General features: G+C 32.5%; 1 protein-coding gene across 1 annotated transcript; it reads right to left on the reverse strand.

The window, feature by feature from the left end:
• Positions 1-427: 427 nt before the first annotated feature.
• Positions 428-8,793, reverse strand: ATO (splicing factor-like protein). Its single transcript, XM_068624861.2, has 12 exons — positions 8,364-8,793; positions 8,171-8,284; positions 7,750-7,854; positions 7,208-7,350; positions 6,992-7,088; positions 5,574-5,738; positions 5,362-5,433; positions 3,272-3,430; positions 3,066-3,143; positions 1,980-2,108; positions 1,603-1,749; positions 428-860 (listed from the first exon to the last, which is right to left on the reverse strand). Exons 1-12 carry the CDS (start codon positions 8,535-8,537, stop codon positions 714-716), a joined length of 1,530 nt encoding a protein of 509 aa, XP_068480962.1. The 5' UTR covers positions 8,538-8,793; the 3' UTR covers positions 428-713.
• Positions 8,794-22,098: the final 13,305 nt, after the last annotated feature.

Below are 22,098 nucleotides of genomic sequence, written 5' to 3' on the forward strand. Positions count from 1 at the left end.
GCTAGTAAATGGAGTCCTGAATTAGCTGCTGCTTGCTAAGTATGGAAGGAGATCAAATTTGAATGGAAGGAGATCAAATTTGAATTCCAAGCAATGGATATTTTGGATTAATTGCAATTAAACTCGGCACAATCTTTTCCTAACACTTTCAGATTCAAAAATCTAGCTTATCTTCAACCAAAGTTCCAATTGATGTCAGTTTCTAGCCTTCCTGTAATTCAAAAACTTACAAACAGTTCCAACACCCCAGGTACTGTTATCATCGATGTCCTGGAAGTGATGATAATTTTTTTCCTTATACATACGCCTTTTCAGAATACAAATAAACACGTTTGAAAAATTGTGAAACGACGTGAGTAAGCCATTATATAAAATTTTAACAGATACATGCCACGATATTACACACTCTACCAATGTACGGACACTGTTCATGAAATGTAGATTCCAAACATTCCAGCTATTAATAACCAAAATCTTGAAACACTATCAGTGGCTCCTGTCTTGGTTAGAGTAATGGTCATAAATTCACAATAAAGTACAATAAAAGCTACAAAATATGGCTCATTGTCCTACTATCCCCACTCATCTTCCTAGTAGTGCACAATATTGTGCAACTATTTCCCCCATCAACTCTGGAAAGCAAATTGCTTCCATTTCACACGCATACCAAGTGAGAAACTACTAGAAAAACAGTAATCTTCAAAATTGTTTTCTCAGATCAGTCCCTGGCGCTGTAAGTCAGTGTATGTCTTTTTATTATAGATGTTGCCTTCTTTGTCTTCATACTCTTCCTCTAGATCTGGGCGCCACTTGTTTACTCCTTGTCTTTGCTGTATCTTCTTCCAAAGGTCCTTTGCTTCCTGCAACAGAGTAGGATAAGATACTATAAATCCTCACTTTTTAATTTTCCATCCTTGCAATCCAACATGGAGCTGAAGATACGAAATACAATAAGCATAAAAGGAGTACAAACTGCACAAGTCCCTGAAAATAAGATTTTGCCAATTATGTCTGCTGCTGGACAAAGTTCTAAAAAGCAAATTCCTTTTTGAAATTGCAATGAGCATTCCACACAAGCGGAATCTTATTGAAATGTTCAGGTGTTATGAGAGATTAAATGTCCTAAACTAATTAATAATCAAATCATGCACTCATATAATATTGGACACAATTTTTTTAAAAGTTATACATTTCAAACTTATTAATAAATGGGTTCTACTAACTAGTACCCAAAAGGAATTCGTTAAGGAATAAATAAGAAGTTCATTGGAAATCACAGCAGGAGTGCATTAGCAACATTGGATATTCCACTTTCTCATAAAAGAAACTTTTGATTTATTGACTTACAAAACAGTAACATCGAAGAAAATTTTAACACTGGATAATGAAGTTATTTTTCAATTAGTTATAGACCATGGGAAAAATATATAATGTTGACGTGGACTATTTCCATTTGAAATCATGAAGGACTCAGACTCAAACAAAAATAAAATAATGGTGTCGTATACACAAAAGATGAAAGTAATTTATATTTTGCTTAAGAAATGACACAGACTGACTGCCTGCAAGGGAATGAAATGAAACAAATAAATATATGCGTACCTCAATTGATGTGATTTCATTGAAATTCTTGGTATTCGGAATACCAAGACACCGCATCCCATGTTGATGGCGCCATTCTTTAAAATGTCGTTCAAAAGCCCGACGGCCCCAATAACTATAGTTCCCACATATCTCACACTTAAATTCCTGAAATACATATTTCCCTTCATTTAATAATCAAAATACTGAGCTAATGAAATGTATAAAAAAATACTGTGAGACACAAAAGAAGTACTATAACAAGTCCCTACCCTTTCAATCAGTAAACAGATTTATCTAATGTGACATGATTCTACCAACTAGTAGCAGATGTAACAATAATTTCTTTCAAAATATTGATTTAAGTTTCCAAAATTCTAATGCTAAATAAATAATACCTGACCCAGACCATGTAGCTTATATAGCCAATAAGGTATAGGTTTTCCATCCCACCCCATTGGTAATTTTAGGGGATTATATATCTGCTGCTCGTCATCTTCGCTTTCAGTGTCCTCTTGTGTCTCTTCCTGTCAAGATAATATAACAAACAATTAAATGAGCTCACTTTTAGAACATAGACGGAAGTAAACGGCCAACATCTAACTGAGGTATGGAAAAAGTCTGAAACTTCTTTCTCTAGTAAATAGGGGCTGTGAAACTTAATAAACAAAAGTTTTTATTTGTCCAGGATTTTCAATGACCCAAAAAGAGACAAAGCATGTTGTGTGCACCTAACAGTCAATTCTTTTGATATTTCTCATCTCAATCCCAGTAAATATTTTTTTCAAGTTAATTTTTGCTAGGTCATTCTTTTTCTCTTCAACCCTTTCATAAAAAATGCCTGTAGATGATGCAATCTAACAGCATACTCCATTCTAAAACAGATAAGTACAAGATTTAAAGTTATACTGGAGCCGGTACTGCACACAAGTTTACACACAGTTTCTTAATGGTGGGATACAAATCAAATTATATTTTGGGATGAATAATTCAAAAAGTACTATTATTGATGAGTAGAATGGAGAAAAGCCATCTTGGGGACCATGTTGAACCCAGCTATTACTTGAATGACTGTCAATTTACTCAATCTTTGCCTCTTTAGATTTTAGTTTCTCAAATAAATAAATAAAACACCACCAGATGCTTATAAGGCAAACAAGAAATGCATGTGGTATATTTATGGCATCCAAGATACAAAAAGATATCATCTAAAAAACAGATGTTTTAAAATAGGTCCTAAATTAATCCTACAAAACTGGATTAGGTGAGAATTGACCAGGCTTTATAAGTTCGATTTATGTCATCCCTAGTTCATGTGGGACTAAATACAACCCTCAAGGCTGCAATTAAGGTGCCTTCCCAACAATTAGGTTATTGCAATGGTGAATCAATAAAACTAATTTGAGAAATTATTTTCAAAATTAATGTAGCATGAATCACTATGTTTTTGAGGATCATTACATTGCTTTGACTAAATGACTAACCTCCTCACGTTCTGCTTCCATTTCTTCATATGTTAGGGCCTGTTTCTTTACAACATTGTCTTTTGTTCGAGCAATTGTCTGTGGAAGGGTCAGACAAATTATCCAGATAGAAACTTTGATAAATGCAATCATTATACATATCCAAAATGCTGAAAAGAAGACTTCAATGAAAGTAAACCAAAGGAAAATAACCAAAATGAGCTAACCTCCTCTAACAAATCACACAGTTTTTCCATTTTAGCTTCCATCAATGCAATTTCTTTAGAATTTCCATCTTCTTGTGGAACTGCAGCAACCCTGTTCTTTTCTACACCACGTGTCCCCTTAGCAAAATGCTTTCTCTCCAACTTTTCAAGAGGTGTGTGCTGCATGAAAAAAAATTTGTCAAATACCCAGATTTACTATACAGATCAAGGTTGTCAAACTCGAGAGTCTACGTAGACTCGTGGGAGTTCCGTAGGCTCGACTCATAAACTCGTAAGAGTTTACTTCACATGATTTTTTTTTAATAATAAATAACTACATTTAGTCATGAATGAGAATTATATAACTTCAAAGTACCTCAAATAAAGAAGTTCATACAAATACTACAGAAGTTAAATTGTTGAAGTCATAGAAATTAAATAATTAGAAATGGACAAATGTCAAGTTTCTATGTCCAATCCTGTAATGATATCCTCTCCTCCATCATCTTCATCTTCATCACAATCCACATTGGCATCAAAAGTTATATTTTCAAGATCAAATGCATCTAGAGTTGGAACTCTTATTGCTATAGTGAACATTTTGACCAGCACAAGGTTCAAAGTCCTCCCTAGTTCCAGCAAGATGATGCTTGAATCTAAATATTCCTCCACTCACACTCTTTGGACAATAATTACATTTCACCTTATTACCATTTCCACTAATATCTATCCCATACTTCCATCCAATATCCGATCTATTTCCTGAAGCATTTTTACTTCTACTAAAAATAGAAGATGCACTTGGATTGACCCCACTTTAATTTGATCCACTCCCAGAGATTAGCTCCAAATTCAATTTCTGCCAAAATAAAATAAAATTTGCAGCAAGTTTTCTCAATTAAAAAAAACAAAGAGCATTCCAAACAAAAAAAAATAAAATCTGCACCTCAATTAAATAAAAAAAATCCAATTTGGAGTCCATCTTGTATTCTACAGCCCAATAAAAAAAACAGAATCCTAATTCCCTAAATCACACCACGTAACAATGGAACCCTGATTCCACACACCACATCCCTAACCTTATATGATGAACGGCACCTCCGACACCACGGTCAACCTACGACCACCACAATCGCTGCACGAACCCCCACCACCCCGCAACCTAACCGCCACCACCGCACAACTGCTCCGCTCGATCGCCACCATCAATGCAGTTGTTCAGAGAAGACAGACCACCTCCGCGCACTCCACAAAAGACGCAAAGTGAAACCAAAACGAAAACGAAACGCGAAACCCTAAAGGTCAGTTTATTTCATTTAAATTTCGCAAAACCCTAAACGCGACACCGTTTTGGGTTAAAACGAAAACCCAGTTGAACTCGCCAACTCGGAGCAGACTCGTGAGTTTGAAAGAGTTCACTCTGATTCTGCCGAGTTTAGTCAAAAACCGAGTTTACTACCAAGTTAACTCGGTAAGGGTAAGTGGAAACGTGAACTCGGACAAGGCAATGAGTTGACTCGCGAGTTTGACAACCATGATACAGATATATTGCTTATGGGCAGGGCTTCAAATCTACTTTAAACAAAATTCAATCAATCAAGGTCTCCTAGAACAAATAGAATTTCGTAGGTCAAAGAATTTTAATTTAATTTTGATCTACCATGGACAATAGAAATGCCACTTATGATATAGATAATGAATTCACACTTCCACGGTATTATTCAAATGTATTTGACAATGGACAAGCTGAACAAATAATGAATTTCCAGTACTTAAATAAAATAGAATCAAGCAGGGATGATGTTATATATCATGCCAAGAGCCAATTATATACACATTAGCTAGTGCTCCAATAACTGTAATCGCTGATAAGGGTAAGAGACCAGAATGATGGGTCCAAGTAAGTTAAAACATAAGGAACGGTAGCCAATAGAATTTTGACTATGATAGAAAAGTCACTAAACATCCCTTATGACACTAATTTAGACATTTAGAGATATCATCCCAAAGATAATTCCTACTTTCCTACTTCCTTCCACGAAAATAACAAAATATATAAAATATTGGGAGGAGTGCAGGAGTGAATTATACCATGTAGGGTTAGAAATTACCTTTGTGAGGAAGAGCCTCTCAGCCCGTTGCTGGATAGTACCACCAGTCTTAAGCCCCAATGCAGCCAGAGCCTATCACATCAAAATGAGAAGAAAAAGATGTAATCAATTCTTCAATTTTATCATAATTGATGGTGAATTTTCCCATTGACAAGCTACATTGTTAATGGAATGCATGCCCACACACAATTATACAGAGTCTTCAATTTTACCTCCTTTAACCTTTCAGGACCCACTTCCATCAGCTCTTCAACAGTACTGTAATAATCAAGATCAATGGTAGAATGCTCAGCAGGTACATGTCCATTCTCCTGATTGTCATTTTCCCATCCCCGTACCTTTCCAGCAGCCCAATTTTCTTCAAATTCAGTTGTTACCTGCAACAATTGTGTTAGATTCACCCTCCCATATAAAGAGAAGATGAAAATAATGCACAGGGAATCCCCATTTCAATAAGAGGAACATTATGGGCAAGTTTGCTTTAAATTCTCTTCATAAAAATTACTTCGAAAAATTGTTTGTTTGAAGCTTTAGAAAAAAAAATAGAATCAGAGAAAAATAAACAGATTTGTGATTATTTACAGAAGACCTTTTGAGTACTTCTGGGGGAAAATGATAACAAACTTTTAAAATAAAAAGTACTTCAATAACAGTAACCACACAAAAAAAAAAAGCTTTTTCTTTTTATAAATTCCTTAACACACTAAGATTAACTTCCAAAAATTACATGCACACCTTTCCATTGTGCAATATGTCATTCAATATTACTCTATCCAAGAAATAAAGGAACAGATTTGAAACATGAAGCAGGAATTGCTGAAGATGACTTTTGAGACTTAAAATTCCATACTTAGCCAATAGTCATGCATTTGTATATAGAAACTATATAATATTGAAATCATAAAAGCCTTTCAAAAGTTAACTTGCTTTAGTTCAAAAATATATAACATAAGTGAAAAAGGCATTGAAAATGGGACCACATGAAAGAAAACGTAAATTACTTAACAAATACAACAACCAAACTTTTCTTCACTTGATAAAGGCAAAAAGACACCACGATGTTTTGATGTAAATCATGTCTATAGACAAATTACTGACCTCTATCTATATCCTTCTTAGAAGTTTTCCCTATAGTTTTTAATGACTTCATCTATCTCTTGAGATCACATTACCCTGCATCTAATCTACTAATATCCTAAAACGGGTTTCTACATGTCTTGTCCACACATGCCCTAACCACCTAAAGCAAGTTTTCACCATTTACAACAAGTGCCACAACAACTTAGTCCTTATAATAAAAACACCCCAACTAAGCAAATAATTACTACTTTTTCATAGAGGAAAAGATATTGTAATAGAAGGACGGAGAACTTGGAAGAATTGACACAAAACATATTACAGGACACGGTGATAGACCAACAATATCACTGGATTGAACTGAAACAAAATTTTCAGATATTAAATCGAATGCAAATCATTCACAACTAAGACTTCTGAAGTTTCTATTCCCACATTTTGATAATAATGTGATGAAAAAACTTACAAAGAAAAAACATGTACATATAGTGATGCTCAATATTGACATGAAAATACTTCAAGTTTAAAACAGAGGTCATAGAAAATTAATAACCTTTGAGAAAATTCGATCAAGATCTTGCAGGGGCTCGGTACGCTGGAAAAAGTATATCAGATACTCCAAAAGATTCACCATATATTCTCGGTACTGTCTGGAGATATTAAACAGCAAAAAATTAGAAGCCTGTACAAATGCAAATTTCATACAAAACTAGGATCCACATAAATGCCAAATAATTGTCAAAATTAACTCAATAGAGTATACATTCACCTGGTCATTTTCATTTTGCGGGGAATCTTATTTGTGTCTGAGAAAACATCAACATATGCAGAATACTCAAGTGGCTCTCCAAACTTAGAATTGACATACTGATAATATAATTCATGCAGGTCTAAGTATCGACCAAGAGCTTCCTGAAAGAAAATTTTTACAGGATCATTGGCCAGAAAAAGCTATAGGAGAAGAATTATCAGTACATGAAAGTGACATGCCTCTCCTCTCGGTAGAATATGTTAAACTTCATCTTGCTTATTCAATGTCTCAAAATAAAAAAACTTAATCTCAGACAGTACATCTTCACAGTTTTCCTAATTTATCGACAAACTATTTAAAGGATCAATCCTACACAATAGATTACATAAACCAGAGTATCCACATCAGTTGACAGATCTATTCTTTAAATTATCAAGAATCCCCAAGCTTGTTTGTCCCACATGCTAAGCCAGGTTAAATTTCACTAAATGGATCCAGCATTCTTTATTTATTATTTTCAGATTAAACACAAAGGAGGAGGGAGGGGGCGAGAGAGAGACCTCTCCACTAAACTCAATTTGAGGTTCTTCTTTGAGAACCGTTTCATAATCATCATTGGCGTCAACAACACGTGCAACCGGGTGCTTCCTATGATACTCTCGTATCTGCAACACCACAGAACAACAAATCCGTTATTCATAAAGTGATAAACCAGTAACAGAAGTAAAATAATTGTGAGAACCTAGCTCACCATATCCAGTTAATTATTTTTCAACAAAATCTAACTAGATTAAATCCCCAATTCTCCCTTCAGTTCCACATAAAATTACAATAATAAACCTGCACAGATACAAATTTAAACACTAAACAATTTCGATGCTTCACCACTTAAATTTCTTTGATGAAAAGATAACTCCATTTCATCTAAAAATTGATAAATACGAAACAAATTTAAACAAAAAAGGAAAAGAAATAAACGACCTCCTTTAGTCTATCATAAAAGGCACTGAAAACGTTAATTCCAGAGGCAGTTTGGCCTCCGAGTGCAGCAATCTCGTCCTTCCTCGCATTGTCGTTATCCTCATATATTCCAGTCTGAAACGTAGAAAAGCAAGCTAGGTCACGATGTGAAAATGGAAAAAATAAGGGAAAACCTAATAATAAGCAAACGTACAAGCTTTTCAGTGGTGGAGGTAATGGTATCGATCATGTTTCGCACACGGTGACTCTGATACAAACGCTCCTTGTTGGTGCCAGGCTCATTCTGGAGCTCCTTCACTATCAGCCGCTCCAACCGCTCAACCTCCTCGTGTGCCGCCCGCGTCACTTCCAGCACGGTCGACGACATTCTCTTTCTCTCTCTACACTTCTCACTCCTCACAAAAATTGCTGCAAATAATTAACCCAATCACTCTTGGGCTAATGTTGGCCCTATCATTTCCGACCCGATAGTCTCAACGGGCCAACTAAATGAACTTTCGGATCTACATTTTTCTTCCTGCACCCCCATAATATTATGAAAAGACAAAAATAACCCTATTATTTTTTAAAAATCCCAAAATGCACATAAGACCCATACTACTATTTCTTCTTCCTTTGCCCACATACTATACCTACGAATTCCATTTCTCTCTAAATAGTGATAGCGTTGCTCCATCTCTTAGCACAAGAAGGTATTTCTTTTGGTAGTAGTCGATAGTGTTTTGGATTATCGTTTCCGCAGTTTATATCAAGTATTTCAGACAATGTTTTTGTAATTTTATGGAATTAGAAATCCGTATTGGTTTTTTCACATTCCAAAATTGGAAATCTATAATCTTCTGGATTGGGAAATCCGTAAATCTTCTAGATCCATCAATCCATAACATAAATTAAACTTCCAAATTCAGCAATCCAAAAATTAACAATTTATTAACAAATTGTTTTTGGAACACCTACTCATCTGGAAAACAACATAATTCACTTTCGAATTGATGAATCTGTAACACACCCACCCTAAACCCTAAACACGATCTCTTTTTCCAAATAAAATATCAAGGTCACTTTCAGAATTTTTGAAATTGTAGGTGCAGGAAGAAGAATTTGTAAGCCTTTGGATTACACTTCTCGTGTAGATACCTAGGACCTGTCAAAATAGGTAAAATGAACAAATGCTTTATCTAACTCGTTTTAATTTTGGAATGTTCTTCGTATTCTAGAAAAAGTTATTCTGGAAAATACATTTCAAAATTTTATTGTGAGAATTCTATTTTTAAAAAACTTCTAAAAAGGATAATTCAGAAGTCATTAAAAAGTAGAGGATAAAATATCTTTTTTAAATTAATGGAGTGCAAGAAGAATTTTGATAGGATGCAGGAAGAAAAGTTTTTTCTATACCCAACATTTTTTAACCTGCACCTTACACATTTTTAAATTTCTAAAAATACCTTCAATTCCGAAAATGAAAATTTAAAATTAAATATAATACATTTTAAAAAAATAAATTCATAAAAAATTCTTGTGTTTCAAAAATAAAAAATTCAAAATATAATTTAAAAGCAAAATAATATTCTAGATAAACAATTTCGCAATAAAAAAAATATTAAAAAAAGATCAGAATATATTTTTATCGATTGCCAAAAAGAAACACCCTTAAGTTTTTTAAAAATTTTAAAGGTAAGTACTTAAAAAGAAGTCCCTTTTTATCTATTTTATTAATGCACGACACACCATGAATTAAGTAATTAGGAAATGAATAAGCATCACTCAGTAAACAAATTTCATTCCTTTAACGAAAAAATAAATTATGATTTTTGCACAATCATAACGGATAATATAATTTTCGCGTTTTCTCACCCAACAAACCAATTTTTATTGTTAAAAAAAATAAATGTGTAGTCTCTTTTTTTTAAGTTTCTCTTAGTAATTGTTTGTTGGCCTTATCAGGTCACCCGCTATCGGATTGTTATTAGATCACCCATAATATATAGTCTCACACACGAGTTGGTAGTCTTGACATAAAGGGGTGTGTTGTTTCTTTAGGTATGTGTAAATCTCACAAGAGAATAATGTATTATTCAATGCAGAGAATGACTTATATAAGCCTTACAGACTCTGAAAAAAACAAACTAACTGCAACTGCACACCAAGTGGCACTAAACTAGGAGTAAATAATGCAACAAATAAAGACTCGTTCAGCCCTATATTTCAGGGGCCTTATTGACACGTAAATAATTAACATACCCTCCCTTAAGCTTTAGCTTATTTCAGTAACTTCAACTACACTAAGCATGTGTCTGAACTTCTCAAACTGATCAAGCTTCACAACCTTAGTCATCACGTCAGCCACTTGTTCATTTGTATTGCAGTATTTCAGTTGAATTACTTGTTCATTCACCAAATCTCGCAGAAAGTGAAATCTTACTGCAATGTGTTTACTTCTTCCATGGAGAATAGGATTTTTGGATAATTGAATTGTAGAATTGTTGTCACATAGAATTTTAGTGGCTTCTTTTTCTCCTAACCCAAGGTGCTTGAGAATTCTTCTAAGCCAAATGCATTGACATGCACAAGATGCTGCAGCAATGTATTCAGCTTCTGTAGTAGATAAGTTAACTACAGGCTGTTTTTTTGAAGCCCATGATACAGCTGTAGTTCCCATCATAAATACTGATCCGGAAGTGCTTCTTCTATCATCTAAGTCTTCTGCATAATTGTTATCACTGTAGGCTGTGAAACCTATTTTTTTTTCCTTTTTGATAGAAAAGACCGTGGTCTATGGTGCCTTTTAAGTACCTAAAAATCCGTTTTGCTGCAGCCCAATGTGACTCCTTTGGATTGGCCATGTACCTGCTGATTAGACTTACTCCATACATCAAATCTGGTCGTGTGGCTGTCAAATACATGAGACTACCAACAACTTGTTTAAAATTTGTGACATCTACTGGTGCTCCTACATCATCCTTAGACAATATAGTTCCAGGTACCATAGGATTGCAAACAGAATTACTTTCTAGCATGTTAAACCGAAGTAATATCTCACGTGCATACTGTCTTTGACAGATAAAAATTCCTACCTCATTTTGTATAACTTCTATTCCCAAAAAATGTCTCATTTTACCCAAATCGGTCATGTTAAATTCTAACTGCATAGAGCTTTTGAACTCTTCACATATATCCTTGCAATTTCCAGCAAAAATTAGATCATCAACATAGAGACTAACAATTAAGAACTTGCCATGGACCCTTTTTGTAAACAAGGTGTGTTCACTAGAGCAACGTACAAATTTTTCTCTGGTAAAATAGGCTTCTATCTTACTGTACCAGGTTTGTGGAGCCTGTCTAAGTCCATAGAGAGCTTTCCTGAGTTTGTATACGTGATTTTCTTTGCCCTTTGTGATAAATCCAGTAGGTTGTTGAATGTATACCTCTTCTTGAAGTTCACCATGTAGGAACGCGCTTTTGACATCGAGTTGGAATACTTCCCATGAGTATTGAGCTGCCACGGCTAATAGAACCCGTACTGTGTCAAGTCTAGCTACAGGAGCAAATACTTCTGTGTAATTGATTCCATACTGTTGGGCATAGCCTTTGGCCACTAACATGGCCTTATATTTCTCTATCTGGCCATATTCATTGAATTTGGTTTTGAAGACCCATTTCACGCCAATGGGTTTAACACCATCTGGAAGTTCTACAAGCTCTCACGTGTTGTTCTTTTCAATTGCTTTCATTTCAGTGTCCATTGCTTCCCTCCAGTTTTGACTCTTGTAAGCTTCTTCAAAGGATTGAGGATCTACATAATCGGTTATCATCATCGCCAGTAAGCTCTCCTCTTCTACAGATAGGTTGGTCTCATAGTCAATCATCCATGATGGTTGTCTCCGGGTCTTGATTGCCCTCCCTTCAACTGCAGGATTAGTGAATGCTGAATCTGAAGTTAGCTCGAGTGTTTCTGGTTGATCATGGCTGACTGTTATTTGTTGAGATGCAGATTCTGCAGTTTCAATTTCTTCTTTGTCTCCCAAATCAAGAGCAAGAGGTGTGCCTCCATCTACCTGTGCATTCCAATTCCAACTCTTATTTTCTTCAAACACCACGTCTCTGCTTACAATAACATTCTTTGTAATAGGGTCATAGAGTTTGTAAGCTTTTGACTCATCACTTACACCCAAGAGAATACATTGTTGGCTCTTTGCGTCTAGTTTGCTTCGCTTTTGATCTGGAATGTGAACATGTGCAACACATCCAAATGTGCGGAAATAATCAACACATGGCTTCACTCCACTCCACACTTCTTCCGAAGTCCCTTGATCTACCGCAGAGGTTGGACTTCGGTTTTGGACATGAACACACCAGCGTACTGCCTCAGGCCAGAAGGATTTTGGAACTTGCTTGTCATGAAGTATTGTTCTGACTGCATTCATGATGGTACGATTCTTACGCTCTGCAACTCCATTTTGTTGAGGAGTGTAGACCGCTGTCAATTGTCTAGAGATACCATGGTGATTACAAAAGGTTGAAAATTCCTTGGAATTGAATTCACCACCTCGATCAGTTCTTAAACACACAATGTGAGTGCCAACTTCTTTTTCAACATATGCTTTGAAGTTTTTGAATGTATTGAACGTTTCGGATTTTGCATGCAAGAAATAAATCCAAGTCTTACGAGAATAATCATCAACAAAGCTTAAAATGTACCTCTTATTGTTGTGTGAAGCTGGCGAAATGGGACCACATACATCAACATGGATTAATTGGAGTTTCATTGCTGCTCTCCATGAACTTTGCTTTGGTATGACATCTCTATGTTGTTTTCCCATGAGACAGGTAGTGCATATATCCTTGGGAGTTTTCAGAAAAGGTAGACCAATTACCATTTGCTTATTTGCAAGTGTGTTGAGTCCTTTAAAGTTGAGATGTCCAAATCGTTTATGCCACAACAAAGCTGCCTTATCAGAATCATCTTCAACTTGGAGGCACTGAGAATGCTGGGAGGTCACTGAGACTGTCACATAAAACATCCTATTTCCTCTCATGTTTGTATGAATAATCAATCCTCTATCTGGATGGAATATCTTGCATGTATCATTTTGGATTAAGATAGCCAGGCCTTTCTCTTGAAGTTGTCCCAAACTTAAGAGGTTGGTTTTAAGTTCTGGAACGTAGTAAACATTGGATATAACATGTGTAACACCATTGATTTGAACCCGAATATTTCCTCTGGCAATAACATTCAGTGGTGTGTCATTTCCAAGTTTCACATTTTTATTGAGCCCTTCTTCATGAATTTTTGTGAACCACTGCTTATTACCAGTCATATGATTACTACATCCAGAATCTAGAAACCAATCTTCTCTCTGAACAGATTGTGTCATCTCTTCATATGCCACCAATAGAATCTCATCTTCTGCCTTTGTTGCACCCTCACATGCTGCATAATGAGCCTGCTTCTCTACTCCAGGGCATTCGTACTGAAAATGTCCTAGTTTGTGACATTGGAAGCATTCAACAAGCGCCTTGTTGAAGGGTTGTCTCCCATGTCCTCTTCCCCGTCCACGATTTCCTCTACCGCGACCGCGACTTGCTCCTGAACGATCATCATGAATGACTTTCAGCAGTTGTTCGTCAGGTTGAAAACTCTCCATTCTTTGCTCATGAACAAGCAAACTCCCATGAAGTTCATCAAGACTTAGGGTGCTCAAGTCGTTGGCCTCCTAAATGGAGCACACCACGTAGTTAAAATTTGGGGTTAAGGATCGAAGTTTTTGCTGACCACTGTGCTCGGGTCCAATGTTTCACCATTTACCTTCATTTTATTGACTACGGTGAGAGTACGTCCCAGGTAGCTATCAATTTTCTCACCGTCTTTCATGTTCAGCAATTCGAAATCCCGTCGTAGTGCTTGAAGTTGACCCGTTTAACTCGTTTTGATCCTTTGTATTTCTGCTGCATGGACCTCCATATCGCTTGTGACGTGCTTTTGTCTAGTATTGTTTCAAGGACTTCTCTATCAATAACTTGAAACAAGTAGTTATTTACTTTCATATCCTTCAGATTCGCCTCAGTAGCATTCCTCCGCTGTGCCTCAGTGGGCGTGGCTCCAATTTTCGGTATGCCTTCTTCTACTAATTGTCACAGTTCCTTACTGCGCAGAAAGTTTTCCATGGTCATGGACCAGAAATCATAGTGGCCATCGAACTTTGGAATGGCCGGTTGAACAAACTTCTCTGGTGTAGACATTCTTACTCTCACACTTCTCACTGATATTGCCCACACTCTGTACCAAATTGCTCTTCACACAAGATCTAGATAATTTCTCTCTGCACACGTAACTCACTTTCTAGATCAGGCCCCTTACGGAGCTCTGATACCAATTGTTGTTTCTTTAGGTATGTGTAAATCTCACAAAAGAATAATGTATTATTCAATGCAAAGAATGACTTATATAAGCCTTACAGACTTTGAAAAATACAAATTAACTGCAACTGCATACTAAGTTGCACTAAACTAGGAGTAAATAATGCAACAAATAAAGACCCGTTCAGCCCTATATTTCAGGGGCCTTATTGACACGTAAATAACTAACAGGTGTTGGAGAATCTCACATCGACTAAAGATTATGACACTTCATAGTATATAAGTGGGTGCAAACCTCACCTTATAAGTCGATTTTATAAGGTTGAGTTAGACTTAAAGTCCAATTTTTTATAATTATTTAATTTTATATTAATTTTAGTGTCCTCCAAACATACGTTATAGTTAAATAATATATTTTTCTTTATATAGGCTTAGCCTACACTATCTTGTAAATTTGTATCTCATTAGAGGTCGTCTTTAATGCATAGTCACCAAAAAATTAACTTTCATTTCTATTGGGATGTTAAGCCCACACTAGCCTCATGTAGTGTCTCTCTTATGCTTTTTGTGTCGCTCTCTTTGAAACTCTACCATCGTTATTTATTGTAGTGTGTGTTCAACATTGTGAGTTGTGTGTTGAGTTCTAATTTAAGAGGTATCTTCACACATTGATTATACATCATCAGTAGCATGTAATCGTCATTTTTCTTCTACAACTCTTATATGTGAGCTTTGAGACTATTAGAAATCAACGATCCATCCATCTTGTTGGTTAATAAAGTTGATAAGGTTTAGCTTTTTATCAAAAACATTAAAATTTTTTTACCATAACATTATGTTGGTATTAAATATTCTTACCAAAATTGACCATCTCGATCAAGTTGGTGATAAGGTGAAACCTATAAAATTTATATATGAACAAGTCACAAGATGTTTATTTCTAAATGACAATATAATGTTGAAGTCTAGAAAAAAATAATTAAAAATGTAAAAATATAGTATCAATTGAAATGCTACTATATGTGATGATGAATATGTGATGATGAATGCATTGTTACTTATACAATTTAGATTATGTTGAAATAGTTTTTGCATAACACTTTAGATTTGTTATAATTTTATCTCATAGCTGAATTATAAAAATTATACCTTTTTATTATTTAAGTTATATTTTAAAGTCAGAGTAACTACAATATATAATTGTTTTATCTATTTTTTTTATTAATTGTATAAAATTTGTGACAATAATTTTTTACTCGCATTCAATTAAATTTGATAGTTTTAAATAATTATAAAAATTTATGAGAAACTCTAAAATTTACTTTATGATATGAGTTTATGAATGTACACTATTACAAAAAAGACTTTTATGACGGTTCTACAAGACTTTTTATGACGGTTCTGGTGGTGATATAATACCAGGAGTTATAAAAACTCTGCAGTTTCTATGTTGGTTGAAAAACTAACATTGTAAGTTAACTTACTATGATTGTTGTTTAAAAATTGTCATAAAATGTACAAAAAATTTGTCATAATTTGTTTAGACAAAACTTTCTATGACTAATAGTTCTACAACCGTCATAAAAATATACGACTGACTATGATAGTTCTCATCAAAATCATCATAATAAGTGATTTTATATGACAAATTTACACCTGTCATAGTAAATAAGATTTTTTATGTCACTTATTGCAATAATCATCATAATAATTTTTTTTTTTTTTTAAATTATTTGTTTTATCAATTTTTCAACATTCATTAATAACAATCATCTACATATAAAATTCAAACAAACTAGTTTCATTCCTCCGACTAAAAGAACAAGGTCATGTCTCATTAGTTATATATATATATATATATATATATATATATATATATATAATATAATATAATATAATACAATAATAATAAGAAGAAGAATAATAATAGTAGTAATAATATAATCTAGTTTTACTGGGGTTAGTAAAAAATCAAATTCAATTGATATCCTATTATGTCTTCTAATATCTTTTGTGGTGTCCGATTATCTTAAATTTTTTATAACATATTATATGACAAACAATGTAATTGATTATGTTTTAAGTTTATAATTAATTATTTTATTTTTATTTATAATATAAATATATATAATATATTTCTATTATAATATATAAAGTGTAATTTTATATGTGTATAAAAAAATTAAGGATAATTTTAACTTTTTTTTCTCTCCCACAAGTAATTGCTTTAGTATCTTTCTAATTGAATGGATATAAATATAAAAAATTACGTTTTTCTAAATTCTCTTCACAACAACTCCTAGTCTCATTTGTAACTATTAAGTAAAATTGTTTTACAATATATTATTTTAAAAAATATTTATATTGGAAATCCCACATTAAATATAAAAACATCTTATATAATATATATAAGTGAATATAAAATTTATTTTATAAGATTATTTAGATTTAAGGTTCATTTATAATATGCTAGGGAGACGTATAAATCTATCCTAACAAAAATTGTTGAATGGAACTATCATGCACAGTTTTACGCACATATATTTTGAAGGGGTGTTATGAAAATCCATTATCCTTAATGCTCCGTTTGGATCCGAGTGAACACTGTTCACTCGGATGGAAAGGCAATCAAATTTTGGGTTTGTTTTCAGTGATTTAAGAGGATGAAAAAACGTTGATTTGGGGAAAGGGATAAAATGAATCATCTGTGCCATGCAAAGATTAGGAACGAAAGTTTACAAAAATTCACATAGTAACTGTACAAAGTCAAAACTACCCTTACTTATTTTTTTATCTACATATAATATAAAATAACTATATATATATTATTATTATATTATAATAAAAAATACTATATATTTATAACATAAATAAAAATAAAATAATTAATTATAATAATATAATATAATAGTAATAAAATAAATATATTCATATAACAATAATATAAACGTATTTATATAGTAATAATAAAAGAAAATAAATTAGTAATATAAATGTAAAAACTATAAAATAATAGTAATATATTTAAAATTTAAAATAGGAATAATATATAAAAAGTAATAAAATTATAAATAATACTAGTAACTAAAATAAATTTTTAAAATAATAATAATAATAATAAAAATTAAAAAAAATACATATTTAATAATAATTAAAATAAATTTATTAAATAATAATATTAACAATAATTAAAGATAATTTTAATTTTGATTTAATTTTATGAAAATATTTTTTATATGTATTTATAAAATTTTAATTAACTAAAATTTTCACAAAAATATCTCATACTTTGTTATTTAAATATTTTTTAAGAAAAGGGTAAATTTATAAATTTACATTTTATATATTTAAAAAAAAATCTCTTACAACCATCATATCACTTACAAACTTCAATAAACTTTCCTCACAAATTCATTATAACATACCTTAATCCAAACAACCTCACTTTCTTTACACTTTCCTCTCAAATCACTACAAATCAATTCCCTCAAATCCTCTCCTCAATCCAAACACAACCTAAAGGTCACTTCTAATAATTTACTAATAAATTATTTTTTAAACATATTAATATGTTGTATAAACTAATATGATATAATTTTGTGAGCTAAAATGTTTTATTTTTGAATGAGTAGGAGTGAGAAGCAGATGCAGAATTTGAAAAAAATAAAAAGAAGAAGTTTGAACTGACAAGTCCTTTTGTGACTACGTACCAACCTCACTTTTTGTGAGCAGTTGCGATCATTCACCACACTCTGCACAACCACACAAATATCGCAATCGTGCTTTTCCTTTTTCTGAATCTTAATTATCGTATCCACCATCTTCTTCCTATCACTTATACCAAACAAACCTTCACTGCTTATCATCCCATCTTCCAACCCTAACCTTTGCCTTTCCCAAATGCTTCTCAATCTTCTACCAAACAATCAAACTCAACTTTTTCTTTCCCCTTTCTATTTTCCTTTTTCAGTCAACCAAAACTATAAAACTGTTTTTTTGCTTCTAATGTGCTTTTAAAGATTCTCTGCCACATCCTATCTCTCCAACCACTTCTCAACTAGATTCAAATTACTACTTATACTCCTTTATTAACAAAATCAAAATTCAATTCAATGCTTTCAACTTCTTCATAATTTAACCTTATATTTTATTAATTTCAATTTTTCTATGCTTTTTCTCCGATTAAATCTGTTTTAGCGTGAAACACACACATTGACGTTAGTTGGAATATTCAAAGGTGTACGACAAGTTGGTTAGTTATTTTAACTTTTATATGTATTGTTGGTGACTTATAGGCATTTGGGTTGGTGAAATAGTTACTCTTCAATTATTATCAAATTGTACCTTTGTTGTCATAAACTTTTTACGTTTATAAATATCATATGTACAAATTTATATATATTAATTGAATTTAAGGGGGGGTTTTGGTACGTTCTTTTCAATTAATTTTTATGATCCCGACCAGAGTATATTCTGTTTTTTTTTTAATTGTTGTCTTTTTCTTATTAATTAAAATAGTTAAAAAAAAAGATGCATGGTAAATATAGAATTGAGTGGTGATAAAAAATGGCACACCATTATGATACAATGTCTACTCTGCTTTTGTCGATTTGTTAAATATTTTAATGTATTAAAGTTTGGTGTTACATTCCCACATAGGTAATCAATGTCAGCATTTTCATTAAGTTACGAAATATTAGTACAGTGCCGTCTGAATCTGATTATCTTCTTGCAAATCAATGTTTTCCGCATATTGAAAATATGTGTGCAGTGTCATCTCCTTTTGTTTGTCATGCTACATAGTAATAATATATTTCATCTCTAACCATTTTATGCTGTTGCTTTTCTTTAAAGAGGAAGGATAAAATAATATCAAACTTAAAAGAATCTCCTTCATAAGACTAAGATAAATACCTAATTTTATATATGCACCATTCCAAATCCACCCAAAATTATGATAACTTATAGTATATATAAAATTGAAACAAATATTCATTTCACCAATTTAACTACGTGTAAACTCATGTACTAAAGGATAAAATAATTTAGTGAATTGTCGTATTATTCAAAATACAATTTAATAAATAAACAAATAAATAATTAATTATCTTGGATTGTTATGCTTTTAAATAAAAATAAATACTCCTTAATTAGCCTTAGTTATGAAACATATATTTATCCAATAATAAATTTTAGTTCAATATCTCAAATTATAATTCACTCAAATTTAAACTAAATTTAGAATTATTTTATGAACAGTAATTCAAAACAGGCATGTCACCAATTTTTAAGTCTCCACCTCTTGTATAATTATAAGTGTATCGATGAGGATCGCACGACCGATATAATGTATTGGATCTCATTGTTTGGTCGGCTGAATGTAGTCAAGTCACATGTCTGTCCAATCGACCGTTAGCCCAAATCCAATTACGCTCAATTAAGGTTAGTAAAGTTAATCCGTAATTAAGAGCTAGGTAATTCAGTTTAAACACGATCCAACCCCTTAACCTGACCTAATAAGGAAAACCTATAGGTAATATAAATAGCACACATTCCAAGAAACAAGTACGTCATTATTTACAGTACTCTAACAATTGAGTGCTTAACCCTTTTGCTGACTTGAGCGTTCGAGTGCCTTCTGCAGGTACCCTCATCCGGTGCTTACGAGAAGACCGAGGTTACGAAAGGAAGATGAGTAACGAGTAGATGAGGTTGGAGAGCAACACAACCAACCAACAAAAAAGAAAAAGACGATTTTTCTCAATAGTTCTGTATGTCCCGACCCTTACCCAAAAACAACAAGAGTTAAAATAAAGATATACTAAAAGATAATAAGTATACATACAAACACTAAAACAAACAAATCATACTTATAGAAATAAGTAATGAATTAGCAGCTATGTGGTACAATAATATATTATTAATCAACTATTTTTATTAATGAAATATTTAGTTAATTAATTAAATATTATTTAATATGATACTTTTGAATTATTTAAACACAAGTATACATTTTTTATTTATTTTTAATATCAGAAACACCATTTTAGTTATTTTTCTGAAAATATCTTTATCTATTATCTCTTGGTTTTTAAATGAAAAATTCTTATTTTTTTTAATAAGTATAGACTTAATTTTAGATGTATCAAATATTTTTTTCTTGATTCCATTAATAAGACATTAGTTGTTTTTAATAAAAAACAAAAAAAATAACATAAAAATTAACCAAAACTTAAAGACATATTTTAAGTGCTTCTTCTTAAGTTACAGTTATAATTTGCATAATAAACTAATGGCCGAACGTTAAAACAAAACTTTTTTTTAAATTTTAAATTCAATTACAAAAGTTCTAATTAACTTGTCCACTAAACATTTATGTTCCAAGTCAATGTCTTCTTCTCGCACCGATATCTGTTTTCTCTGTACAAAATATTTAAATAGATTATTCTTATCTTTCAATAAAGTATTGAATTTTTTTTATCCTGTCCACAAATAAAAAGCTTGTTATATTATTTTAAAATGTGGCATGTTTATTATTAAAAATAAAAAAATATCATAATAAAAAAAATATTCTGCATGGAGCTAAAATTATAATTATAATTGTTCTCGTTAGGTATTGGGACCATAGAACGATTGTTTAATACACCTGTGAGTCGGTCACTCTAATCTTAAATTTTTTTTTTCTCAAATTTCTTGTTTTCTTCTCAGTCGTTTGAAAATACATATTTAGATGATACTTGTAAAAGTCACTATAACGATCAAATCACCACTTGGTTCTCGATTGTCAAAACAGACATAACTCATTATTAGAATCTGTACTATTTATATTATCTTAATGAACCTAATTAAAAGATTTGATCGCGTTAAATAATCTTTAATTATGAATTAAATTCGTTGACTTTTTCAACGACGAGTCAACTCATAATTCGTCGTGATTAAATGATTATACTTTTAGAGGAATCGATATCACCCTAATTATATTAGAGGAAGAAATTGAAATAATTGGTGAGATGAAAAAAGAAATATGTGGAGAGAACCTTGAATGAAGTGAATAAAACATTGGAGAAAGTAATTTGAAGTGAAAGCTTTTGAAAAAGACATAAAAAAATGATACAGTATATCCTCGGGAGAATAAATGCTACAAACGGTTGAAAGATACTAGTGTGTTGGTGTGACGAGAATGTGGGGTTGGGTTTGGCACGCGTCTTTTGGAATGAATGAAAGAGCGTGATTCTGTGTGTATAAGCGAACAGTTCAACTTAGCCACTTAGCCTCTCAACTTATCAAACGGTCACACACACCACCCCATGGAGCCCAAACCCCACCAAAATAGTTGAAACAAAGTACTGAAATATTATTTATTCATGATTTTTAATAGTTAAAACAAAGTACTGAAATATTAAGGTATGAACCAATTAAAATTACGGTCACGGGTCATGTTGAGATTTACAAGGCATCGTGGTGTAACTGAATTGGTAACTTTTTGGGTTACATAAAATTGGTTTTGGCCTATAGACGGTGTTGACTGCATGTGGAGATGCATTGCCACCCTCCACAGCCACACAAATTAA

The sequence above is a fragment of the Phaseolus vulgaris genome, chromosome 9, assembly GCF_051622355.1.
Source record: "Phaseolus vulgaris cultivar YP4 chromosome 9, ASM5162235v1, whole genome shotgun sequence".
Taxonomy (NCBI): Eukaryota; Viridiplantae; Streptophyta; class Magnoliopsida; order Fabales; family Fabaceae; genus Phaseolus; species Phaseolus vulgaris.

What these genes read in the sequence shown, in the direction of transcription:
- ATO (XM_068624861.2), bottom strand. Translation starts at nt 8,537, where the DNA reads ATGTCGTCGACCGTGCTGGAAGTGACGCGGGCGGCACACGAGGAGGTT. An exon ending in TTGATCGAATTTTCTCAAAG is followed by an intron (nt 5,739 to 6,991) that starts GTTATTAATTTT and finishes CAATTGTTGCAG; the next exon opens with GTAACAACTGAATTTGAAGA. An exon ending in TGTGTGATTTGTTAGAGGAG is followed by an intron (nt 3,144 to 3,271) that starts GTTAGCTCATTT and finishes ACCCTTCCACAG; the next exon opens with ACAATTGCTCGAACAAAAGA.